Source organism: Thunnus thynnus, chromosome 24 (assembly GCF_963924715.1).
Source record: "Thunnus thynnus chromosome 24, fThuThy2.1, whole genome shotgun sequence".
NCBI lineage: Eukaryota > Metazoa > Chordata > Actinopteri > Scombriformes > Scombridae > Thunnus > Thunnus thynnus.
In genome coordinates this window covers 13426169-13454066 of record NC_089540.1, presented here as the reverse complement: position 1 = coordinate 13454066, position 27898 = coordinate 13426169, and the positions used below count along the sequence as shown (strand labels likewise).

Here is a 27898-nt window from a genome sequence, read left to right as displayed (position 1 = left end):
AGGCATTTGCTGAAATGTTTGTGTGTTATTCTTCTGATTGTAAATTCATAAATATGCAAATTAGAAAAGTTGAGATTAATCAACCAGAATCCACACTTTTATATGGCAAATTTGTAGTCTCACTGGTGGTTATACTATTGTCCCTACCAGCTCTAGATATTCAACATCACAGACGTGCTTTATGTTTTCACACCTTTGGTACATTTGTTACTCAGCCTAATGATGTGTAAGTGATAAAATTAATTTGGGGAATTAATTTCTCAATCTTATCAAAATCATTCAGTCCCATCAAGTTTCAACCCCCTCCTTCTCTGACCTTCAGTGCGGGTCTTGATGGTGCTGGTGGGCCGGATCCTGTGGCCGTCCTTGTACCATTCCCCGGCCACGTCCTCTAGAGAAACCTCACACATGAAGACAGCATTCTGGTCCTCCTGAATATAAAGGTCTTCCAGATCCTGCACAATCGTCAACTCATGCTCTGTGAGGTCAGTAAATAAATTTAGATCAGGGATATTGGAGGCTAGAAATATAAACATCATCACTGTCATTCAAGATTTGTTGACATATTTTTTTAATACACCACCTCCTTTTCACCTCTAGGTGGAGACATTGTATAAGCTACTTCAATGGCTGCACACAATTTAATGTGCAACTTAAATGAGCCCTGAAATTATTAATATAGGCAGAAATTTCAATTTTCATGTTAAGTTGTTTTTTAAGTTTTCATTGGATATGTGTTATGGCAGCTTGTGTTCAGACACTTACCATAAACCTCCAGTGAACAGGAAGTGTTGATTTCCCCTGTGTCACATGTGTAGGTGCCAGAGTCAGCCCTTGAGCACTGTAGGATCTGACAGAACCGCTTCCGGCCCATGGAGTAGATCCGACAGTTCTTCCCCGGCTTCAGCTCTGTCCCGCTCTGATTCACAGAAGGAAATGGACAGAGGTATTCCTCATGCTTTACCAGTTTAAAACTATCCAATCTGTTGCATTTTTCTACTGTCAGCAAACATACAGTCAAGAGGAAAACTATTTATAGGTATGTTTTACCTTGAACCATCTCACTTCAACGTTTTGTCTGGAGAATTCACACTCCAGAGTGGCGGGAAATTCTTCCTCTACACGGACATCAGCCAGTGCTCTCAGGATAGTAACTGGTGTCTCTGTCAATTTATTCCATCCAGTCAGTGACCCATCAAAGCAAAAACGTAATTAATCAATTATATGGTTAATTTTCTCTGTCTGTCCTCACAATGTTCCTAAATAAGGAAATGACTCCCATAGGCTGATAGTTAGTTACCTTTGACTGTGAGCCTGGCAGTGGTTCGCACCCCTTCAGCTGAGAAGACAATGGTCCCCGTGTCCTCCAAGGTGAGGTTGGACAGGGTTAGGCCATGGACTAGCCCATTGGTGCTCACCCGCCACTGGTTGTTTGGTTTCACCCTGATGCCGTCCTTCTGCCAAATGCCCTCCACGTCGGTGTGGGATAGCTGCACCTCAAAGGATGCAGTTTCTCGTTCAAAGGTTTCTTGGTCAGTTAGGCCTTTACGAATGGAGATTTTACGGGCTAGATTGGATGAGATGAGGGAGAGTAGTGTGGTGAGAGCTGTGTTTTGTAAAAACATAAGATAATGTACTTTTTACAAATGTATTGGGATAAAATAACAACAGAAAAGATACCTGATAGGAATTATTTCAAATATCACACAGCTACAAGGCCTAGCTAACACATTCACTGTACATTGCAAAAAGACTGTGTTTCAAGGGCAACAAAAGGTGGTTCAAATATAGTCCCAGCTAAGTTTAACACACGACAAAAATGACACCAAGGTCTATTATCATAGCATCACTCAGTACACTATTGTATAACAGCATGGCTGTGTTTCAAAAACCTTTTCTCACTTACCGAACAGATCTAGCCTGCTATTCTTAGCATCTTTTTTAACTGTGACTTACTGTGAAAAGCACTTACAATATGTACTGTGTTTTAGCAGGTTAGAAGAGTGGATTGAGTCGATTCAAGATTGTGAACCAGCCACCCATTTAGTACAAACAGCATCAAAATGCATTGTTAGGAGTAGACAGTTAGATGAGATTTCAGTTACAAAGTGGTGCACTACATTGGCTGAATGCTTTCTACTTATTATACTCTACTACTCCTGTTTGGACAGAAATCTCCCTTCTGGTATATAGTGCAATATACCTTAATATTAGTAGTATTAGTATTCCAACAGTATTTGGCAGAAAAGGGTGAGTCATTTTTGTCAACTTTGTTGACCACAGAAAAATTATTTAAGAAATTTCTGATTTTCTCTTTTTATATGATTTTTTATCATAAGATCTTTGGGTTTCAAACTGTTGGTCAGACAAAATGAGTAAAGTGAAGGTATCCTTTTGGGCTCTTGGAACCTGTGATGGGCATTTTTTGACTTAACATAACTTCTCATTAAGTGAACAATTTCAGTCTGACTTGAAGTGTTTGGTTAAGGTCTGAGAACAGCTACACATTCTTTTTTCTTTCCTGAAAATGTGTCTTTATATAATGTTACAGAGGGATGTAATGTACAGTAGAAGGAGATAATGGGATGTCTTTGGTGGCAAATGTGCAACGATATGAGTTAGAAAAAGTAAGGGAGGCTTCAACCTGTTCATTTCTAAAAATCTCTGGCGATATAATCATCTATGCCCCAGTTTGGACCACTTACGTTCTACATTGAGCTTGACCTGTGTCCTGTCATGCAGAGTCTCACAGCGGTAGGTTCCCCGATCCGACAGAGTCAGATTGTTGATGGTCAGACTGCGTTTACACCCGTTCTGAGCCAGTGTGTGTCGGGGACCGGCCTGGATGACGATCCCTTGCCTTATCCATTGGACCTCGCCTGTCTCAAGACTGATCTCAGTCTCCAAGGTGGCATCGCCAAACTCTTCTGCCATGACAGCCTCCGTTTTCTTTGTAAACAAGACCTGAGCCTCTGATCATAAAGGGGAGAGACAGAAATAAAGGTCACAATGCACTGCTGGTTTTACTTAAACAAAAAATGAAAGATGTTTTAGACAGTAAATGGTAATGCACAGAAGTTTTTGACACTATATCCTTACGTTTGTCCTTAAAAAATGGTCTTACCCTGAACTTTGAGACTGGCCTTGCTCATTTTTCCTTCAACCTCAGCTGTGATTTTGGAACAGTCTAACATCTGGCACTTCTTGATCACCAGGGTGTGGCACAGGCCATTCTGGGTCGCCTGGAAACGGTCGCCGAGGGTGATGACCTCATTGTCCATGAGCCAGACCAACTGGACATCCTCGGGAGAAACCACACACTTGAAGGTGGCATCTTCTCCTTCAAGCACAGTGGTGTTGTAGAGTTCAGTGAGGAACTCCACCACCCGAGGCACTGAGGAAACAGAAGGAAGTTTATGAACCTCCTACCTCATGTGAGAAATGACAAGAAATCAGAGTCCAAGTATACTTACTCTCCACCCTAAGTGTTGCCACGGTCCTGTCATCTTTGGACTCGCAGGCATACTCCCCAGCATCCTCTCTTGTTAAACGGTGAATGGTCAAGCTTCGCTCTACTCCATCGGCCCGAATGGAGAACCTCCTGCTTGGAACCACCTCAATGCCATTCCTGAGCCACTGGACATCTGCTTTTGGCTTGCACACCTCACAGCGAATGGTCACCATACCATCAGCATGGGCCACAGTGTCTTGCAGTGGTCTTGTAAACTTGATTCTCATTTCTGTGATACAGAAGTTCAAAGTTAATATGACTTTTTAAACCAAACTGAGATTTCCTACAACGTTGTCGGATGACAAGATGAAACAAAAATTTTAACCTTTCACCAGCAGGCTGAAGTGAATCTGGTCCGTGTTGACATCGCAGGTGTACTCGCCAGCATCAGAGCGCCTCAGAGGTTCAATGGTGAGGGTACGCTGATGACCTTCCATGAGCTGTAGGTAGCGCTCTCCTTCAACAGGCGTCCAATCTTTGAGCCAGCGTACCAGAGCATTTTCCTTGGACACAAAGCTTGTCAAGGTCACGCTCTCTGCTTCATAACCAGTCACAACAATGTCATCCTCCTTGTTTATAAATGTAACTGGAGTCTCTTTCATGAAAATGGACAAAGAGGCAAATATTAGGTCAGGTTCATAATCATATTTGCAATGTGCAAAAACTTAACCTCCAACCGAGGTTCGTACCTTGAATCCTGACAACGCTAATCATCTTGTCATCCACAGCATCACAAATGTACTTCCCGGAATCTGAAGGCTGGACATTTGAGATGATAATTTTCCTCAGAGTGCCATAGCACTCAATGTCAGTACGGGAGTCATTGGTGAGCAGCCTGTCATTGCAGTACCACTGGACAGGGGCACTGGCACGGGACACCTCACAGGCCAGGATCAGGTCATCTCCTGCCATCATCTCCTGATAGTCTGCGTCGTTTGAGTTGCCCACAATGGTCACTGGAGGCTCTAAGGCCAAAAGAGGGAATTTTATTTAAGACACATTTTTTTTAACCAGTTCACTAAATTAATACAAAAGTTTAAATTAAATTTACCCTCTACGGTAACCTGGAAGGTGATATTGTCATCTTCAACATCCAGGAAGTACTCTCCAGAGTCTCCGAGTTCAGCATTGAGAATGACGAGTGAGCGATAAGCGCCCTCCTCTTCCTCGCAGTACCTTTCGTCATCCTCAATACGACAGCCATCTTTATACCATTTGCTGATTGCATTTGCTCTGGAGAGCTCACACTCCAGCACAATGTCATCAGAAATCAGAGACTTAAGATTTGTTTTTGTCTCCGACTTTCTTAAGATCTTCACTGGAGGCTCTAAGGATGCAGAATTACATATTGACAATTAATATGATATGGTGGTTTTTAAAATGGTGTCAACATGTGATTGTTGGTGACTGACATGTATGTTGATAACTCTAATCATACAATCATCATTGATCGATTGCCTTTTGGGCCACAAATCGTCTTCACCATTGACCACTGACAATTGCCTCTTACCTGAAACTTTGACCTGGAAATCAATTTTGTCATCAACAGCATCACAGGTATATTTCCCAGAATCCGCTGGAGAAGGCGAGTGGATGGTCAGATGCCGGATTAACCCATCCTCTGTGAAGATCACATTACTACTCTCCTCTATTTCTTCGCCATTTAGCCACCAACTCACTTCTGCATTGGGCCGAGACACCTCGATCTCCAGCACAATTGGCTTTCCAGCAAAACTCTCCAGTTTATCAATCATGTTTTGGGGGCGAGTAAGTGCCACTGGTGGCTCTGAATGAAAAGGAAGAATAAAGTCATTAAAAAGAAAAGAGGAAAGATTCACAAATGATAGAAGTCATATCAAAATTCTATACATTTATTGAGTATTTGTTTATCACTATGCTAAATGGTTACCCTCATATAATTCATTCTTACCAGTAATAGTCACCAAGAAGGCAACTGAGTCATCTTCAGTGTCACATACATACTCCCCTGTGTCATCCACAGTGGTCATGGGTATAACCAGCCGGCGTTGGGCCCCATCCACCTCCAGGATCAGGTTAGGGCCCTCCTCCACCTCCAGGCCGTCTCTAAACCACTTGACTTGGGCATCCAACTGGGAGATCTCACAGTTGAGCTCCAGCCTCGTAGAGGCCAAATGCGTCAGCTCAATCTCTGATTCACTAGGGTGAATTATTCGTACCAGTGGCTCTGGTGCAGAAAGTGGATATTTAAATGTAACCTTCCACACATTTGTATTAGACATATCAATATAATCAGATGTGCATGCAAAAGGAAGTTTCAGCCTTACCTGTGACAATAAGCTGGAAGAAGACAGAGTCTCCGTCTGTTTCGCAGACATACTCTCCACTATCTTCCACCGTGCCACAGAGGATGGTCAGCCTCCTGTAAGGACCCTCAGATATCAGCTGGACATTGTTGCTCTCCTCCACCTCTTGGCCATCTTTGGACCACCGCACCTTACCGCTGGAGCGAGATAACTCACACTGCAGGTGGATCTCCTCTGAGACGTAGCTCTCCATCGCAATATCGTCCTTAGGGTCTACGATCATCACTGGGGGCTCTGTGTTTGTAGTTGTAGGAAGTACAGTGAGGTCAATTCATATTTCTATTATAAACAAGAAAGTTATGACATTTTAGGATTAATAATTAATTCTTGCATGTCTTTTTGTAATTCTTCTACAAGAAAGGTGTGTTTTCTCCACTATTAAACTATTAGGGCCAGGTCTTTGTAATGTACCTCTGACATTGACGTTGAACTCCATGCTGTTGTTTCCTGCTTGGCAGGTGTAGCTGCCAGCATCTGAGGTTTCTGCAGAACGGATGATCAGCCTCCTCATGGTTCCCTCTGCCTGCAGAGTGATGTTGTCACTGGGCTGGATCTCACAGCCGTCCTTATACCTGGGACACACCAAATCAGACACAGACAACTGTAAAAAGACAGGGTATTGAATAACACTTAATACGATAACTATTTTAAGATTTTATGAGTTTCTTACCAAAACACAAAGTTTAATTCAATAGCTGATAACTCAAATGAATATATATATTGATTTCATTGCATTTTCAAGGCTGTGAATGCAAAGATCAGTGATACTATATGTGGAAAAACAACACTTCACAGAACACTTAATACATAATAATTAAAAAATAGAGTTTGAAAACAGAGCACATATAAAAGCACAAGATAATTTTTTTTATTCATTTCTTGAACAGGACTTTACTCCTTACCACACAACTTCAGCATCCTCTCTGGAGACGTGGCAGACCAGCACAACAGGGTCGAACTCCATGCTGCTCTTATGGAGCTCTTCCTCAGGTGCTGGAGTGAAATCCACAGGAGGACCTGGAAAAACAGAGGAAAGAGGACAAATGTCAGCAGCTGGAAAACAAGGTACTGCAGGACAAACTTAGCTAGAAATATTCTCAGTACAATTTGGTTAAACCATAAAAACCAAACTTGAAGAACCTTGAAACTAAGAAGGTTTTGTTTTACTGTGTTGGTAGCTCAAGTACATATCAATTAGGGCTACAACTGGTGGTTATTTTCATGTTGATTAATGTATTTTTTTAATTAATATATTTATTGTTTAGTCTAGACATTTTTTTGAAAAGATTGATATGGCTTATTAAATTTCTAATATGTAAAAATGAGAAGAGGACATTTCAGAAGTTGGAAATAGCAAAAGTGTAGCATTTTAATGGATGAAGAATTAAATAATAATTTTTAAAAAGTCGATATATTTCTTTGAATCAACAAAAATAATTAATTAATTTGTCTAAATTGAATTATGTATTTTATATAGTTACATATATTTTATATAGTTACATATATGAATGAACAACTGGGTTCTTAAATACATGCAAAGACCAGAAATTCATCAGCTTTTCAAAAACCTTTTACCTGCAACGTCCACGTTGAATTTGATGACGTCCCCTGAAGTTTCACATGTATAAACTCCAGAGTGAGACTGCTCAGCTGAATGGATCACAATCCTCCTCATGTTCCCATCTGACTGGATGTTGAGGCCATCGGTCACCTGGAGTTCTTCACCATCTTTGAACCAGGATACTTGAGCAAAAGGATGGGAGACTTCACAGTAGAGCACAATGGCGTCACCAGTCTCCACCTTCTTCCTGGTGTCTAACTCTGGCAAAGGGCTGAACTTCACCACAGCAGCTGTAAAGACATGAGCACGTAAATCAAACAAACTCAACATTAATACTTTATAACATACTAAATTTTGCAGAATTTACATATTTTTACCAGATATTCACACTTACGTTTAACATTGAGAACTGCTGAATCCCGGACTCCATTGGCTATGAATGTGACCTCTGCTGTGTCCTCTGTAGCACGAGTTTCATGGATAACCAATGAGTGCTTTGTTTGGGACTGTTGTATCGAGTATCGTCCACCATGTTGCAGTTGAGCGCTATTCAGAAACCAGGTTCCAACCATTGAGGCAGACAGTTCAATGGAAAAGCGAGCATCCTCTCCCTCCATGACCTCACAGCCTTGGAGGCGATTGCGAATTTTTGGCCCAGGAACTGAAAATAGAAAAAAACAGAGCTAGAAGTTATCAAAAAATAGCATAGTCCATTTTCTGAAGTATGTCATACGTTTGTAGGTTGCCATTGAATTGGATTTGTTACTGTACTCTGAAAAAACCTAAAGCCACTTGAGATACTTGTATCTCAAGTAGCTTGAGATACTGTATCTATCAAGAAAGAGTTTTCAGTTTACCTACCCAGATGGATAACTTTTGGAAACTCCACATGGCCGCTTCGCCCATATTTGTTGATGCAACAGACACGGAAGCGGTAGTCACCCTCACACGGCACGCTGTCACCAGTGACCTCAGCTGAGGTCGAGGTCTCCGTTGTGAAACACTTCTGCCACTCCTGTGAGCCCACTTCCTGTCTCTCCACCACAAAGATGGAGCGGGTGGTGGTCTGGCTGTTCGGGGCAGGAACCCAGTTGAGGAGAGCACTGTTAGGGCGATCTGCATCCATTTTGACTCCAACAGGACAGATAGGAGGGCAATGTCTTGTGGCTAAAAGGGGAGAAAGATGGAGGATGTTGAATTAGTAAAGAAAAGGTTTGATTTAAAAAGATATACATTAGACCCTGAACTTTAAGGTTATTTTACAAACTTTTAACTTGATTAAAAATTATGCCAGCTATCAGAACTAAACCATACCCTACCATACAGTCCCCAATTTAAATCTCCAAAACAACCATTGTTTTTGTCTATTGCACTAGTTGGACCAATGGATTTAGAAGTAGAGCGTAAGATCAGCATGCCTTCAGCTTAAGAGGGTAATTATCATTGTAATAACTATTTCCTTGGGCAATTTTAAATATATAACAACATTTCCAAGTCAAAATGTCAGAGAGGCAATGCAAAACAACAATTGATTGTTCTGAAGGTCTAGAATATGAAATGCTATATTTGCTGGAAAACACTGCTAGCTACAAGAAAAATGGTTAAAAATTCTTACGAATGAAAAGAATTCAGTGGATGTTATTGTACTTAAACTGTCTGCGTTTGAACATTACCAACTCATTTTTATCTCCGAGAGAATAACAACCTCATAATCCTTTGCAAAACAATCCTGAAAACCGTGAAACAAACATACACAAGACATCAACCCAACCTAAACGTACCTTTGACCTTGAGACGTGATGAGGTCTTGGATCTCCCTGTGACAAAGGTCACTACCCCCGAGTCTTGGTAGGCCACATTGACAAAGACCAGAATATGAGTTTTGCCAAAAGACTTAAGGATCGTCTGATGAGTCTCATGCAACTTCAAACCATCTTTGAACCAGTGGACCTCCATTTCGTCATCCTCCACCTCCACGCAGAACGCAGCATTCTCACCCTCTAGGACCTCCAGCTTCCGGGGAAGTTTACGAACAATAGTACCTGTGAGTACAAAAAATTACTTTTTTCAGAATTTGTATTGTACAGCAGGTTTTTTTTCTAAACTTGCTGTTCCACTTTTACTCTCCACTCAGTTCCTCTACATCGTAGATTTACACTTTTACATCAAGTGGATACATTTCTCTGTTGAAGAGTCAGTTTCTCTTTTTGCTGGTCCCCAAGTAACAAGCATTTTCAATTTGAAATTTTAAAGAATTTAGTTACCCAGAGGTTCTTTAACATAGCACCTTTTAAGTGGTAGAAGTTTAGATGATGCAGGTTTAACCTTTGTTGATGAGTCCAGTTTTCTTTGCTTCTTTTTTAGAAGAAATTTTAGTATTTAGATGCAAAAATGTGATTATGGCATCTTTAGTTAGAGTGTGTTTTAGTGATGGTCTTTATCCCTGTTACACATGCAAAAATTTGAGTAATTTTAGTGAAGCAACTACACATTGCATATTGTTAATGACTGCATACCTTTAACTGATATCTCTGCAATGCTCTTTGCTCCATCTGGCATCTCACAGAGATACACTCCATCGTCGTCTGTCCCAACATCATGGATGGTGAGTCTTCGCCTGGTGCCCTTCTGCTCCATCCCGTATTTACTGCTGGGCATCAGCCTCTGGTCCTCCAGGTACCAGGCGGTCGGGACCGACTCATCAGGAACCTCACACTCCAGCACAGCAACGTCCCTCTCCCTCACCTCCACGTCTTTTAATGGACGCCTGAACCGCACAGATAGGCCTGAAGAACAACGGAAATTTATATTAAAGTCTGCATGTTTTCACTCAACAAAAAGTATGGGAGAGTTGTAAATTTGGGTTGGTTTACAGATCTTATTTTACTATGCAATTGATTGATTGATTGAATAAGTGTAAAAATGTATAGAATTATGAAAACACAAAGAAGCTATTTTGCAGTGGTAATAGTAAATTTAATTAACTTAGTGAGTGATTTTTCTTGACTTAAGCTTTTACTGTAATATTTTGTAATATTTATGATGACGACTATGTTACTATGGCAGTTTGACTTAAGTTCATTGCCCAGGCAATAGTCCCTCTGCAAAAAGGAAAAGACTGGAAAGTGTTAAAAAAAGTTTTGAAAATAATGAGGCACCTTTAAAAAAAAAAAAGAAATTTGTGAATAATGAAATAATCACTAACTAATCTCCAAAACACTTAAAGTTTAGTTTCAGGTTACACATTTATTTTCTATCAAAAGCTTTGTATTTACATGAATCTTTCATCCCAAAAGAGCCATTTTAAGCAAAGCTATGTTGCTGTTATGCCACTGATTATTATCTGTATATTAAGGACTGGCGTGTTGACCCGAGCCTGCACTGACATGTCTGATAGAAGCAGCTGACACACTGCAGGACTATGCATATAAAAAGTTATGTGACCCAGAGAATTATCTGCCCATTATGAAGGGATTAGGACAAAATAATTAACCACTTTAAAAAGTGATGCCATGCATTTTAACAAAATGCAATTAGCCTTGACATGTGCAGCTTATGACCTAATGTTTTCTCTGTGTGGAGATATGCATCAGAGACGCAATGACTCATTCATTTTGGATCGTCTGCAGCTGTTTCTTTAAAAATTAACTTAGAATGAGTGAAGAGTGAAACTAGCACAGAATCTCTTTAAAGTCAGTGTTATTGTCACATTATGAAAAAGCTTTCCAAAGCACATTTTCATATTGTGTTATTAGTTATTTGCTTCATTCATTCTTGTTTGGCATGATTAAGAATATGGCTTTCACTCAGTATCTTTCTTCTGTAAACGTGAGTTTTTGAGATGTTTAAAGACACTTTCAGTAATTTTAACCATAGTTTAATAGTAATTTTGCGTTGTTAATTACATTGGTATTGGTTTTCTATCCATCCAGCAATCTATTTCTGTATCGGTTTATGCTGTTCAAAGTAGCAGGAGGCTGAGGAGGCCAGATGTGGGTTACACCCTGAATGGGTCGCCTGTATAGTCTAGAAAGAGTCCCGTTTCAAAACAAGATAATTAGCATTTGGAGAAAATGGAAAACCATCACAAAATAATTGCTAGCTTTAAAATCAAGCCACCATACGTATTTATTCTTGAATGGCATAATCTATTTTCTCAGTATTGCTGATTTAAGTGACATTATGTAGAAATGAGTAGAAATCTCTGTTTTGTTCAGTTAGGATTGCAGTAAAAGCAGATTTAGTACAAACAAGGAAGTATCTCTTACTTTTGACGGTCAGATGAACAGCACTGAGGGTGTTTCCAAGAGCATTTGATGCAGCACACACATACAGCCCTGTATCCTGCACCTTACAGTACAGAACCTTCAGCGTGTAGTAACCCTCTCTGTCCTCAAATATCAAATGACGCCTCCCGGGATCTAGGGGCACCCCATCTTTCTTCCAGATGATCTCTGGTTTTGGCTTCCCCGTCACCAAGCAGCGAAACTTGGCGTGTTTCCCCTCTGCCACTGCAAACTTCTTGACTTTAGATGCACTGACATGTGGCTCCTCTGTGACCCTTGACAAGAACCTCCCACTTCTGGTCCTTGGTGAACTCTGGCTGTTAGTGCGACTATTTGAGGACATTTTATTCTCTGCTCGCTCAGGTACCGGCTCGACAAGAAGGACAGCGCCAGCCAAGGCCTCACCATTGCAGTTGACGGCCTTACAGGTATAAACACCTTTGTCTGGCATACGCGTCCTGTAGATCTTGAGCTGGAACCAGCCACCATCTTGATTGTTCACACTAAAGTGGGAACTCTCAAAGATGTCGTTCAGCTTCTTGCCGTCTTTTTCCCATACCACCTCAGGCAGAGGCGTGCCCCAGATTTTGCAGGAGAAGGCGGCATCTTCGCCTCTGTCCACACGCAGTGAGAGGGGCTTGATGAGGAATCTTGGTCTATCATCAGACGTGAAATCAACCTCTTCGTGTTTTTCGCTAAACTTACTGTTCCACTTGAGCTCTCCATTCAGAACTTCTCCATTCTCTTTGCTGTGTTCACCATTTTGCATCGTGCAGTAGCCATTCAGGTGTTCCTCTAATTCCCCATTTTCTTTCACTGGTTGCTTCACACCATTGACAACTAATTGCTTTTGCTCTCCTTCCTGTTGTTGGGCCTCCCCCTCCACTTTAAGGGAGGCTGCTGCATAGGTTTCACCTATACTATTTCTAGCTTTGCAGATGTATTGGCCAGCATCCTGCTCGGTTACTCCAGTAATGGTCAGCAGGTATGCTTTTCCATCCTCAGAGAGCTTGTAACGTCCCTCAGTCAAAATCTGGACATTTTTACGTTCCCAGATCACATCGGGACGAGGGTCCCCACCAATCTGGCACTTTAATGTGGCATCTGTGCCACACTGTGCCACTACAGGCCGTGGGTAGCCCAAAACACGAGGAGCACCTCCAAAAATATCCATGATGATTTCACTCTGTCTCCGTTTTGAATGAAAAAATTTCTTTTGTTGTGAGATCTTCTTGAAATAATCCTCTTGTCTTTGGTGAAGTATCTTTGAAAAAGAGAAAAATTATATTTCAGTAGGCAATTGACTTCAATGGAAATATAGATTCAAACAAAAACTTACATTTGCAGAACTTTCCCAAACCACAAGTCTTGACCGGACTTAAGCCTAAAATCACAATCTAACATTAAACTCCTATTATTCAATCAGTTGTATTGACTGAAGTGTAGTTTTCTTCTTTTGACTCTGTGACACATTGTCCTCTGTATATTTTAACTGAGCTGAGCTAGATCAGTGTTTCTCAAAATCTTTCAGTTTTTCACGTCAAGGACCCCTGAACTGACACAAATTGGACCTAGGCCTCCCATATGATAAGATTTTTGCTTTTAGATGTTTTATTACAGAAAGTGTATGAAACCCATGACCTAAAAAGTCAGACATTCTGTCATCATGTTACTTATGCTGGGAACCCCCTGGAACCCCTTCAAGGACCTCTGGGGATCCCCAGACCCCACTTTGAGAACCACTAAGCTTCATGATTGTATGTCAAATATTAGATACAGTATGTTCAAAGATAATCTCGAATGTGCTTTAAAATGGACAGTTTTATGATCAGGAATCTCACTTTGTGTTTTGTAGAGAGGAGTGTATTGAAATGTTTTAATATTCCAAATACTCAATGCAGTTACTGAAGCAGAACTAATGTAAACATGTTTAGAAACGTGTTTATCACATTTAGTAGTTTAGTTCAGTGGGTTTTGAGCAAACGTAAACTACTCTCGGTTGTCTCACAGCTGGTGCTGTAACTCATTGAAGAGTGTATTTATAAAGTAGTCTGTCCAAAAAAAGATACCAGAGACCATGTGTCACATAGCACACAAACCTGCAGTCACAAATTAAGACAAAACTGACCCATAAATGTATGCATTTGCAGTGCATTTATGCCAGCTGTATCCTGGATTTTCACTGTTTCTGAACTGTTGCATTGTTGTCTGCACCTTTGACGTTCAGCAACTACCTAAGTCATTTAGTATCTGAGGCTAAGTTCATCTTTCTTGATACAGATATTTGAACTTGTAGAGATATTGAATCAATCTTGCAGGAGCCAGTGAAAATTGTTTGTCTCTCACATGTAGCTAATTTGTTTCTTCTCCTGGTGTTGTCACTATCTAGAATTATAACCGTCCCTGCTATATGACGCACCAAGCTCTCACATTTGATGCACATCCTATAAACAGGACAGATCATATCTCATGTCTTGGCTGGGAAATAGAAATTAAGGTACCACCTCAGATATGTCTGATAAAATCTCATGATCAATAAAGACATGAAACAGATTTAGCTACTGATTGATCATTTGTTGGCACATGGAAAGAAATTATCCTACATAAGTAGGCCTGAATATCAAATATTAGTGCCAATAGAGACACATAAAGTCAGAAAGGAAATTGACATAATGCAGTTTGTAAAAATTAACAGAAAACTAACCCTTTTCAAATTTTATCCAGACCCTTCAAAAGTGTTTTTTAACCCTGGAAAGGTAAACTTACCAATCTTGTGAGTCCCCCTCTTTAAAGCACTCTAACGCTGTTGTGCTGTTTACTTAAAAAATATGTCCTCATAACGCTCAAGCCTTCCTCAGTCTAATTAAGATGACTGTGGCCCTTCTTTAAGTTATTATTTGGCCTGTAGATGGCAGACGTCCGCTCTGTTGCTCTGGACAACAATCAAACTCTGTGAGATGCCTCAGCTTTTGTTTCTTTCCCCAGTCTTTGGTTGCTGTTTGTTGTTGATTCTTGGTCACAGCTGACTTTTCCCCTGGTTATCGACAGTCAAAGCCAATAAGAAAAATCAAATCTTCCATTCACACTCAGTGGCCCCTAGTCACAGGTATCATGTCTTGATTGTTCCCCTTGGTTTGGTGTGAAGTTGCCGGTGGCAGAGAGGAAAATGACCACAGTCTTTCAGCTGAGTGCTTGGGTTATTCGTCAGCCCTGATACTGTCATTGTCCAACAGCTTAAGAGTGAGAGAGAGAGAGTTGGAAGGGGGGGTGGGGGGCATTAAATGCGTTCGCAGCTGCTGCCACTGCAAGCCACCCCCTAAAAATACCACCAGCTTCGATGACAGTGGGCCAAGATAAAGTTAGGCTCTCCATTCACAGACCTTGGCCAACTAAAGATAGAGAGGAGGCCGAGCTCTGCGATGGATCACTCAGCTCAACAGATATCCACAGATAAACCTCAGAAGAGAAAGGACACCCCACCTGCTGGAGCTCCTCGAATCATGACTCATGTTTACCCAGAAATAGGGTCAAATTAGAGTCACAACAGTACTAGAAAATGGAGCAATGATCTAGACAAAAACATTTTGAAGATTCAATCACTCTTTTTGTAGACCTCACACACAAGGCCATAGCCAGGATTTTAGATTAGATCATTTTAAAAACTCAGAACATTTTTCATACAGTACCTTAGGTTTGTTCAACTACTGAAGTGGATGTGGTCAAAAATATGTTCATGTTGTTATCCTTGAGTTATCATAGTAGTAGTCCTAGTGCAGGCTGTTTTTTTCTGGTTTGCTTAGAAAAGTGTCCATCTTAAAAGCCAACAGCTAAGAATGTTTCAAAAACCAATATACTGGATTACAAGGTTGAGATTTTTGAAAGTAGTAAATGGGAATCTGGGCCTTAGGTTGCTACTACTGCCCAAATAACTAACTCAGTGTAGCTACAGCCCTGCCCTCAAATGCACTACTTAGAGGATGCAGATCTCATGACTTCATGATTAGCAACGCAATGACCAGCAATTCAGGAAAGGTACAGTTTACAGTAGACAATAGCAGACAGACAAGTAATGACTTATTGAGTACTTGAACTTGAGTCAGGACTTTGTTGCACAACTGGAGACCTATTTGTTACTTGCTAAACAATGACTTTGTCCCACCTCTGGCACTTACCCTCAATGTTAATGTGTTTTCCGACAACTACTATGCAGCTCTGCATTGTGTCTATTGCAGTCTAAGAGGAAACTCTCTCCTCAGAATATAAAGCCAAAAGAACAAAAAGCCGGTATCACTTCCTTTAAATCAACTGCTTTGGTAGCACAGGTTTGAACAGCTGTAAAATCCAATGGTTACAAATGGATAGAAAAATGTATTCAAGTGAAAAATGTATTACTCTATGCTTGATGCAGGACTGGATGGATCATGAATCCAAGATTCATCATGTGTTGTATCTGAAATTTAAACTCTGAAAGGTTGAACTTTACTTACACTTCCTCAAAATTGTCCAATCATTGTGTAACATAACCCATAACTGGATGTATAGTGCATTTCATGTTAATTGGACTGGTGTAGAAGTTGCATGCCAGACCACATGACTACAATCACTAAATATGAGGGTTGAAGGACAGACAGACACTAAGCCTATACCTCTAAAAAATTTGTAGTTTTTTGTATCTTTGTTTCTCCCAACAAGTACCTGTACTTATGTGGTTAAAAATGGCCTCTCACCATTACAGATTTGAATCCGGCGTTGACACCCGTTTCCTGAATTCTTAGACAATGGCTCTCTAAGCTATCTCTTCAAGTGGAGTGGTTTGGACAGCCAAAGCCGCTGACACACACTGCAAACTGTCGTCATAGATATTTGACCTTCAGTCTAGGTTGCATAGTTTCGATCCCTTTGTGACGGACTGCACTTGACATACCTTCTCTAACACGGATGTGCTCTAAAACTCCCATTAAAAAGAAGTATATTCAAAAGATATGGACAGATATTGAGTCGGTTTCTTTTAGGTGTTAAAAGGAAACATTTGACCTTGTCTAAAAAGCATGTCGGTAAACAATTTGCTGGAAGATAGCAGAGTCATTTGGAGGACTCACACCACAGTAATGGCTCCATTTAAGGGTGCTGGTACCTCTGACATTCTCATCCATGCAGTCATCCCTGCAGCTGTTAGGTGTGATGACCACACCAAGAATCAAAAGCACAGTGTTGCTCTTTATCCTGAGATTGGGTTTCAATATCAAAAGCTGAAGAGGATTGACAGAGACCTCGGGCATCTTAAGAGGATGTCAGTCAAGCCAGTTTTGAAAACAAGTAAACCTTTTTTTCTATTCAATCTTTTTCATCCCTCCCTCCCTAGATGTCCAAATCATATTGCTTCCGATTAGGTAAAGTCATTACAAATCTTTTTTTCTTTCAAGTGAGATTAATAACTAAATATACAGAATTAGAAGTATAAATCCAGCTTTACACTAATTCCACAGAGACTCTTGTAAAGCTAATGCAGATGATACCTTATGTGGCTTTAAACGTATCCATATTGGTGAGTGTTGCAGTCATTTACAGGTTAAAACAACAACGGATGCTTAGAGCAGAGACGTTGACGCTGACAATGACAGACAATGCTATAAAAAGTGGGCTTATCTTAACTTGTGCACTGACATGAGAAGCCGGTGATTCTGACAGCATTCCCAGATTTCTCTCAGCATCAACTGGGTTGTTTTCATCTGTCAGCCCATGTCTTTGAGCTAGATGTCAGTATGTAGTGATAGTAGCTTGTTGTAATTCTAAGCTTGTCTCCAGATGATGAACAGCTTATGTCAACTTAATGGGATTCAGACCTGGAAATGAGAGAAATTTCCATTTATTTTTTGTGCCACATGCCCAGGTACATCTTTCATCACATCCCTAATGGAACTGTAGTGATCAAAGATGCTGTGTGGCCTATTTTTTACTGTGGAGAAAAAAATATATAACAACTAAGAAATCACTGCACATGCCAGGAATTTCCTTAGTGAAGTAGATGAGGGAAAAATCATTTTTTGCTAATATAATTAATATACTTAAAACTGAAAAAGTGTGCATTGAACACACACACACACACACACACACAAACATATGTACATGTGTACACTCTTACAATATTGTCCACTAGATGGAGCTAAAGATTTATTTTCAGAGGAAGAATCATTGGACCTGATACGCAATGAATTGAAAGGTCAATGCAAACAGAATAAAAAGGAAATATAGAAAGCAAGTTTAGTCTTTAAGCCTCTGTTTACCACACAAATTTGCATCCGTGATCAGTTAAGAATCATATTATGTCTCATGTGTTGTTCATTAGTTCATTAGTGCTCATATTTAAAACAAGCGACATCCACATTTAAGTTATTATAAACTCTTTAGACTGCTGTGGGACCATTTCATGAAAAATAATTATATGAATTTAAGTCTAAATTATCTAGACAATCATATCAGAAAAGTATAATTTGGCCATGAAGGGACTTGAGTGACCTTTTGTCCCTGAAGAAGAATTGAATTTCCTTATTGTTTAGTAAAAAAATATGACATCTCATTGTAGAAGTAAAGTCTTAAGTTGTATTTGTCATCATGATCTTATGTGGGAAAGTTTCACTCCTTATAGGAAATCTGTGAAAGCATTTTGGTCCCAGGATGTAAAGGTTTATGACCCCAGAGTCTTGAAGGAGTGTGTTGAGATGCACGTACACACTTCAGTGCAGAACTCTATCCCTCCATCTTCAACTCGATCGCTGCTCTAAAAGAGAAAAGTTCATGTATACTGAGAATCAAAGGGGGAGGTAGAGAAGCGGTAGATGATAGAGAGACATGCAGAGAGGGGAAAAGAAAGATCAAACATTTTTGTCAGGTGACCTCTGACATTTTAGCTCCTCCTTCTTCTCCCTGAAACCTGCAAGCATGCTGGGAGAAACAACAAGGGATTCTGGGAAAGACAGGAGGAGGGCTTTTTTTTTTTAATATAAACAACATCTGTGTGTATGTGTGTGAGGCAGATAGAGACATGCATGTATTCAAGCCCCAGTTGTTTTTCAAAAAAAAATTATTATTAGATTTTTTTTCTCCACCAGGAATAATTTTAGATGTGATTTCTGTGCAGACTGTGCAGATGTGTGTGCAGACTGTGGCACTGAAATCATTTCTATTGTGATAAGAGCAATATTTATAAAATAGCTGATTGGAAATTTAGTTCCTTTGTTCAGTCTTCCTAAAATTTTCTAGCTGTGGAGATACAGGATATAGCAGTTGCACTAACAGACAGCTAAAAAAAAATGAAACAATCAATAAAATCAAAGCTAAATGTAATAAAATTGTACTCCTGCTGCACACACTAGTACACCAAATGTGTATTAATCCACAACTGGAAATAGTCAACAACTAATGCACTATACACCTGTTTGAATAACATTTGCTAAAAGCTAGTACCCAGCTTTAGGAAATGACTTCATAGTAGACAGTACAATCTCACCTAAAGGTCCATTTAGCAGCTCTACAGGACTATTTGGTCATATTACACGATCTCCATTAACAGATGGAGTTTGACAGTCTACATGTTTTCTGTCTACATGATGTTTTATTGTTTTATGATTCAGTTTGTTTTTAATGACTTGTTGAAATGATGGGGAGGACTTTGTATAAGACCTCTGGGCTTCCTTCCTCTCCTGTACAATTAATATACCTTTTTTACTATGTAATATTTTATAGTAACCTCTGTGCAAATAAATTAAATAAAATACAAAAAAACTGTATATATGTGATGTTCAAATTGCCATTTTTTTCTGAGCACTTCTCAGCTGAAACATAGATGTTCAGAGTTCATTTTTGACCTTGGAAACAGCAGCTGACAAACTAATCTCACTTCAAGGTCAAGAGTGAACTTTGAACCTTAAAATGACTTCTGAAAAAATAAACTATATGTGTGAGCTGTTTTTAAAGATTCACATCTTCAGTAGGAATGAATGGGCTTTGGTTCTTAGAGCTGCAGACAGGTTAGGAAAATCCAGAAGTATTGAGAGATGGCCTAACTTTTCTATCTTTTCAGGGGATTTGTTGACAGTAAAAAAAATATTGAATAAAACTAGACTTATTCTTTAATCTAACAGAGCAGACATGATTTTCTGACCATCGACACTTATTGTGCTCCTGAAGATCAAACATGTGACCTTCAGGTTACAGGATGGTCGACCTCCAGTCAGCACTTCTCATATTAATGTCTGAGACTGCCAACCATCAGAAGTGTTTCCACTCCCAGGGACTGCACTGGTTTGGCAGGGTAACAGTTTAGTTTTAAAAATGGATAAATCTTCTAGTCTTTTCAATCGTGTTTGCATGAGTTTTTATGCTTGTTAAGGACTTGTGATTCAAATGCAGATTTATTCTCCCATTCGCGTTTAATAAAAAAGTCGCTCCGAGCTCGCAGCAGGAGAGTTAGCTACACCAGCGTTTATCCTGAAGCTCTGAGCGGTTCATGTTTGTATTGTGTGTAAACTCAGACCTGTATTATGTGTTCTGCTGCGTATAGCTGATACACTCCGATCCTGGATTTGGCCCTAAGTCAGCTCAATATTGTATTTGTTTTAATAATGAGGGTCAGATGTCGTATTGGATAAATATTGCATTACTTTTCATGATCAGAAGCAGATGTGGAGCAACGAGGATAAAGGCCTCCTGATGAGAAAAACAGACACACAGTCACAGCTGATAGAGGGCAGAGGAGTGCTGCATCTTCTCTGCTGCACTTTGAAGACCTGTGTGGATCAATCTGGATTCAAGCTTGCAGATGAGCTGTCATTGTCGATAGAACAAAACGTAAAATGCAGTTTATTGATTTAACCAGATTACACAAATCTGTGAGTCACAGTTAGGAAAATGAAAGATAAGTATGACATTTTATTGTAGAAATTGAATTAGGGCTGCAGCTTTCATTATCAATTAGTCAATTATTTTTATTAAACCATCAATTGTTTTGTTAATAAGGTATCAGCAAATAGTGACGAAGGCCAATAACAACTTCCCAGAAGTCAAGGTCTATAGACGTCACCTTAGACATACAAAACAATTTGTATACAAATCCAACCAACAGTTAAAAAAGCCAAATATAATCAGTTCCTGTTCTTAAATAAACATAGCAGTTCAAAAAAATTAAAGTCTTCCATCACAAGTAAAAGTCCTGCGCTAAAAAATGTTGCGTAAGTACAGAAATATTGTCAGCAAAATGTACTATATTTGAAATAAAATGACACATTATGCAGGCGAAACAGCTCCTGACAGATATATTATTATATATTAGAATATTGGAGCTAATTTCTACTATTTTAGTTTAATTTTCTTTATGATGTTTTATAACATTTTATGTCCTCATTATAGATTTTAAAAATCTTAATCTGCAACGTGACTATTAACTGTAGTTGTGAGATAAATGTAGTGGAGTAAAAAGTACAATATTTGCTTCTGTAATGTTGTGAAGTAGTACTTCAGAATTGTACCAAATACAGTACCTGGGTAAATGTACTTAGTTACAACACAATAATCATTTATTACAGTGTAATGTTTAGTTTTTATAGATTTTTTTAGCTTGACAGAGTAGTTTAATTACTACTCTGTGTAAACATTCATACCTTGTACTTTATTTGACCTTATATGTACATTGATCACATCACTAATCTAAATTTAATTAAATCCTATGGATTTTAAACCAAACTTTTAATCTATATATCCTCATTCAAACACTTAATGAAAATGTAGTTACACAATAAATGGCATTATCTTAATCGTCCCATCTGCATGTTGTACCACATTTCACAAAGCTCCTAATAGGTGCTGCACTCAGATGACAATTCATTGACATTTTATGCCTTTTCATTGAATAATGTAAAGCGTCGTCACCGGAAGTCAGCTGACCTGAATGCAGCAGAGATGAGAGCAATTTACAGGACATCACTGACATTTGCACTCATGCAGTTACATAATGTACAAAGGTCTTTAGCAGCAGATGTGGATGTAAATTACATACGATCACAGACACGCACGCATAGGGCCCTTCTGACAGATGTGGGAAGAAAAGTAGATGCCGTCACATCACTGGGTCGCTGCTGGCAACCATCTGCCGACACACGCTGACCCTTTACATCAACTGATCAGTCTCAGCTGACTCTTTCACACTCTCACTTCCTCACGTGTTCCATCTTTTCTCACTTTGTCTCCCATTTTCCTTTGGAAGTGGTGCCATTAAGTTTTTTTGTACTACTACTAAAAGTAGTAGTAGTAATTATGAAGATAAATAGCAAAAAAAAAAGACAAAAGTGTGCAATATGTTTTTAAATCTGGCAGTTTGTGAATATATGTGTGTGTGTGTGCTCCTGGGCAGCTTGCGTCCAACTATACCTCCAACACTCGTCACAAACACACACTCGCACAGCTGCTCATTGTGAAGACCATACGGTTAGTTGAGACCTTGAGTAACCTATGTCTCTAATTAGTGGCACATTATCTAACGAGTGTGTGTGTGAGTATGGCAGAGGAAAATGTGATGAGTGTGTACGCGTATGTACTAAATCACATGCTCGTTACATACAGAATTACAGAATGCTTGAATGATTTTTAATTTTCCACGTTTGGTGTGTTAAAGATAAAACGCCTTTTACCGAATTACAGATCAGAAATGGTTTTTCACTTGATTTATTTCCATTATTCAGTCCATGTCCACTCTATTATGTGAATAAAAATGAAAATCTTTTTTTTTCCCGTGCTCTCAGCGGCCTCCATTCTCTGTAGGCCAGAGGTGCCTCCCTCTGAAAATAAAGCTTTAAAAAAAAGCCGTTGAGTCTGTGTAAACTTGAAAATGCTTCATTTTAGACAGAGGAAGTCAAAGTGACATTTGAACCTACGCGGACGTGGTGGAATAATGCCACCGATGCACTGCAATGTGTGTTTGATCAAAGAGAGTCAGAGGTGACAGAATGGAGGTTTAACCTACTGGAAACAACCAGATTCACCAGCTGTGTCAGATAAAAAAGGCTGTTTATCACCACTTGTCAGCGACCACACTGAAAGGCTCGAGAACAGCAAACATGGTAATTTATTGGCAACTGAAACTGTAATTAACAAAAGTAGCAGATTATTCAAAATTTTAAAAATATAGGAACATTTGAGAAAATGCACATGACATGAAAGGGTTGATATACTGTATAGACACATAGATAACTGACACAATTTAAGTTCCGCAAAGAATTAGATTCAAGTAGGCGGACTCCCCTCTTACACACACAGTTGGTCTCTTCCACGTCTTGCTTGTCAGAGTGTAAGAGATCATCTTAGGCCAGGAGAGGACTCACCATTGATCCATGAAATGAGAACAAAAAGGTAAAACATACAGGAAATTATACATAAATTATTTCCAGTTTGGTTACAGGCTTTCTAACGAGATTAAAAAGTTTCATTACAGAGATGTAACTTTTTTTTCTTTTACTTTGCAGGATCCAAAAAGATGCTCAGCTCAGACAAGACAGACATACAGACAGTGTTAAGGGTTATTTAAGGCACACATCCTGATACTGGAGCTGCTGTTACCATAGCTACCAATTTGCGTGTGTGTGCACGTGCTAGCGAAATTGTTCTCCACATGAACCCTTTGCAGTCACTTTTGGAGAGGGATGCTGATGAGAGAGAAACCGCCTCACCCTCGCACCTCATAAATTCACTTGTTGCTGTTTTTTTTTTTTTGTTTTGTTTTTTTCTGCTTTCCCTGAGGGAGTCAGATCACAGGCTTTATACAATAACCTTGTTGTCTTGTTTCTGCATGTTTCTCCACTCAAGTTGCCAGCTTGTATTACCTCCCACATGAAGAAAATGTTTTGTTAGCGAGTGAACAAGCCGAGCTTTTCATAATAGTTAGTAATTGTTACAATTAGAGAGTTATCAAAGGGAAAAAATCACCTCTTTATTCTCAGCAAATATGTACGTTTTTATACAGAGCACTGAGAAAATCTAGAGTACCAGTCTTGGTTTTAAAAAGGGATTAAATTCCTCTAACACAAGCACCTGCATATAAATTCTTACTCGAAATACAACACTAGTTTTGTCTACCAACAGCATATCTCATAAATATATGAACACATTTGGTGGATGAATCAGCATCAAGCCAAAGAACTATTGATTAGCTGCTGGTGGTGATTCAGATCTGGGATTTCTGCCATGAGAATCAAGTTTTGGCCATGACTTTTAAACTAATAAATATCCTGCGGGTATGTTTGCAGAGTCAGAGAGACAATACTTCTCCAAAAATGTCTGTAATTGGAAGGGATGAGGTCTATAGATGTAACAGGAAAGTGGATAATGTACCATCTCGTTTTGAAATGTTGTAGCTTGATATTGGAATCATTCATTTTAACATAGTAAACAATTGTCAGGGATATTTTTACCTAATACACATCATCCTCAATTAAGAAAGCAGAAATAGATTAGAAATAGATAGAACACTAATGTAGATGATTGTGACAGACAGAGAAAACACACACACACAGTTGTAGCTGAACGTTATGGATGATCTTCATTAGTTGTTGCTTATTTTGTGGAACCTCATTATACTAGAAGGCAGTCTCTCACATTTACAGAATATTTTCTCATCCAATCCTTTCATTTTTTTTTTCATTTTCATTCCCTCTTCACCTCTTTCCTAACTGTTTCATTAAAGATGAAGTTGGCCCATTTCTCAGGAACTTGCAGCTCCGATGAACAGACATAATGATAGCGTGAAACTCTGGCTTCCTCTCGGGCGATGCTGCACACACACACACACTCAAATGTGTATAACTACACATGGCATTGTCATCATGATTGCTCTTAGCAACACCCGAGGGAAAGACACAGTTACACACACACACACACAGTGAGGAGGTGTTTTACTGATGCAATCTAACTGAAAGTGTCCATTCATCAGAAAAAAAAGAGAGTAGAGAGAATGGAAATATCATCTGCATTGTCGGTGTTGCCAGTGTGTGTGTGTGTGTGTGTGTGTGTGTGTGAGCTAGAGAGAGAGAGAGAGAGAGGGAGAGAATTACAGGACGCCAAAGAAAACCTGTGATAGGACAGTTAGGAAGTGATAGTAATTTTCTTCCCTCATTAGACGGTTTCTAAAAACATCTTTAACCATTCCTGCCAAACGATTGCCATGGTTACCTTTACACCTGCCAAGTGCAGACACACACACACACACACACACACACACACACACACACACACACACACATACATTCAATCTCCAATTAGCAACTTTGCTATGGTAGTCTGCACTGTCAGAATAAAAGGGTACAGTTAAGGTCTATTTATGTTCTCTAAGGAGCAGCTGCTGGTGACGTTCCAACAAAGGGTCATAATTGATCCATAAAGTACTAATATGTACCTTTTCTTGGTTGATAAGTTCCAGACTGGGTCCATGTCTGTACCATTTTTACAACATATAGAGGTACAATAAGAAAGATCAGTGTGTGACCAAAACGCTGTTGGGGGATGAGATGGTTTGTGCGTCAGGGCTGCCAAGAAAATTGTGAAGTTCAGTTTGTGCATGCACTCACATTCATTAAGACTAGACTAAAAATTAGCTCTTATATTTATTAATGCAAGTGAACCTCAGAGAATTCTGCAGTGAACTCAGCAATGTAGTGAACAGAATATTGATGATCACCCAAAGTAAGCAAACCAATACTTTTACAGACCCTTTCAGACAGATACCTCTGAGTTATGCTCAGTTTCATATGATATTTAGGCTGAAGCCTGCAAGAGGCAGGAAATATAAGAGTTGGACAGCAAATAGCCTAATTTCAAATATTTATCCTGGAAACTACATTGATGATTAACTAGAAGTACTCAGATCCTTTACATAAAAGTATCAATACCACAATGTAAAAATACTTCATTATGAGTAAAAAGAAAATTATCATACATTTAAAATCCTACTTAAATAAAAGTACAGAAGTTTTACCAGCTAAATTTACTTTAAGAAGGATTTTAAATGCAGGATTTTTACTTGTAATGAAGTATTTTTACACTGTGTTATTGATATTTTTACTTAAATAAAGAGTCTGATTGTTTCCTCCAACACTGCAGGTCACAGAATCTGATGGGTCACCAAATATGGTGTAACACCGGCTACACATGCAAGCTACTAAACCTGGCATTACTGATACAGTTAATCAGATTTGTTAATTTGTTAACCACTACGCATCAGTAATGTCTGTAACCTACTGCTCTCACGGTAGCTATTGATGTAAAGATAAACAGCAGTAAAACAAGACTTACTGAATCCTTTTAATTCTTACTAGTGCATTGTAAAACAACCTTGCTTTTTGTACAAGCTGTGTTCTTTTTATTCTCTGAATATATTTTTTTGTTTCTTCTCTCTCTCTCTCTCTGTTTCTGTGTGTGTGTGACCATTATTTTCAGACAATGAAGTAGATGGAGAAACAGTAGAGTGTGGCTTGACAGATAACATGGTATAATACCTTTTTTTCTGGGTCATTCAAAAAAAAAACAAGTCAAGTTCAATAAATGTGTACAGGAGCTGAAGGATGTTGTAACTTTAGTGCCTGAGGAACACATTGAGCAGCCTTTAACTATAGACAGGTAAGTTTTACATTGTAGAGAATTACAAACAAGTCTTAATAGATATTATGAAGTATTATGGAGGATAACATTGACCATATTGTTGCCTTGGTTGCTAATTATAATTATGTGTTACTTTTGGATTGATTAGATAAGAAAGAACTTTATTAATCCACGAAGGAAATTCTTGTGCAATCAACATGCTCAAAGCAACAGAAACACAGAGTTCTTAGTCAAATCTAAATACTATGCACAATAAATTAAGATAAAATGAACAAAAAAGGAAGAATAAATAAATAAATGCATTGTGATCTATCTACTGCTGATAATACATCTTCCTCACCCCCTCCCGTCTCCTCCCCATGTCAGACATGAGACGAGTAGGAGACTGCCTGCTGGATTCATTACTCCTCCTTTTCCCCAGAGATCTTCAGACCAGACTTGATAACAATGAAGCGTGTCAGAAGTCATCCAGAGATCAACATGAGATCATTCATGTTCTCCATTAAGCAATCCTAGGATACACAATGTAAGTCAGTATTGTCCATTTTACTCATGAAACATCTTAGAAGTAGCCCATATGTTCCTTATAGTATCACTCCATCATTGCTTCACTAATATACTTCAGGCAGTTAAGATGCAGAGAAGATCCATCTAAGATGTATGTTCACAGTTGTGGCTTTTAAACGGCAGCTTGTTGGTAGAGTACAAATAGCTTTATTCATTAATTTAATCTTCCTTACAGGTATCAGAGCAACGTGGAATATGTGCAAGTAATTAAAGCCCTACTGTGAACCACCCTTTCCTTAAGGATCTGGAGGGAAACAGCTATGTAAGTTTGATAGTTTTGACATTATGCAGCTGGTTATTGCATGCCACGACATGCTTGATTGGAGTACACGTCACTCCAAAACTGTCGGAGGAGCAGCAAGCCAAACTTTTGTCGGAGGAATAAAAATAAGATGAAAAACTAAACAGTAATTACATGATGATTGGGTTCTTACGTAAGCCGTCGCACGTGCATGCTATATTAAACTACTGCAGCTCGGTGAGTCATTGCACAAATGGACAACTAAATGGCAGAAAGTCAGAGCAGGGACTGAAGTGTCTTGCAATGTGTAGAGTAAATCAGGCTAAAAAAAAAAAACTCATTCACTGAATGTATAATTTAGTGTATTAGTGGATGTATGAGTGTGTGTTTGTGTGAGTGCATCTAACTCTGACTGGCAGATTGCTTGCAGGAAAATGTCAGCTGCCCACACCATAACAACATGCTGCGCTGCTGCTGTATCCGTGTGTGTATCCGTGTGTGTGTGTGTGTGTGTGTGTGTGTGTGTCATCACATCATTCACAAGAGAGTGTAAAAGAGTGACAGGAAGACAAACTGATGGGAGGAGAGCTGGAGAAGCAGCAGGGAGGAGGAAAATCAATACAGCATAATGTCACAAGACGTTCACTTTTCATCATATTAAACTGACACCGTGACATAGTATAAAAGATATTTGACACATATTAATACTCATTAAAAATTCCCAAAAGTCAGCTGCAAATGTGGTCA

The 27898-nt window shown here is 39.2% G+C and overlaps 1 protein-coding gene and 1 long non-coding RNA gene across 2 annotated transcripts in view; one reads left to right on the top strand and one right to left on the bottom strand.

The window, feature by feature from the left end:
* The window catches only part of obsl1a (obscurin like cytoskeletal adaptor 1a), a 16867-nt gene extending 1917 nt beyond the window's left edge, over positions 1-14950 (bottom strand). Inside the window, exons 1-22 of the mRNA XM_067583281.1 lie at positions 14470-14950; positions 11686-12967; positions 9934-10203; positions 9199-9459; positions 8279-8584; positions 7812-8078; positions 7432-7707; positions 6759-6873; positions 6268-6428; positions 5818-6090; positions 5442-5717; positions 5022-5297; positions 4563-4838; positions 4201-4476; positions 3837-4106; positions 3474-3740; positions 3125-3394; positions 2706-2972; positions 1301-1567; positions 1051-1163; positions 766-919; positions 317-478 (exon numbers count right to left, since the gene is read on the bottom strand). Of these exons, the coding sequence (XP_067439382.1) occupies positions 317-478; positions 766-919; positions 1051-1163; positions 1301-1567; positions 2706-2972; positions 3125-3394; positions 3474-3740; positions 3837-4106; positions 4201-4476; positions 4563-4838; positions 5022-5297; positions 5442-5717; positions 5818-6090; positions 6268-6428; positions 6759-6873; positions 7432-7707; positions 7812-8078; positions 8279-8584; positions 9199-9459; positions 9934-10203; positions 11686-12877 (5995 nt within the window). The 5' untranslated portion in view covers positions 12878-12967; positions 14470-14950. The remainder of the gene's footprint in view (positions 1-316; positions 479-765; positions 920-1050; positions 1164-1300; positions 1568-2705; positions 2973-3124; positions 3395-3473; positions 3741-3836; positions 4107-4200; positions 4477-4562; positions 4839-5021; positions 5298-5441; positions 5718-5817; positions 6091-6267; positions 6429-6758; positions 6874-7431; positions 7708-7811; positions 8079-8278; positions 8585-9198; positions 9460-9933; positions 10204-11685; positions 12968-14469) is intronic.
* LOC137177154 (uncharacterized) lies at positions 6831-27898 on the top strand. Its single transcript, XR_010925986.1, has 3 exons — positions 6831-6921; positions 26765-26869; positions 27086-27898. It is a non-coding gene; the product is annotated as an uncharacterized lncRNA (long non-coding RNA).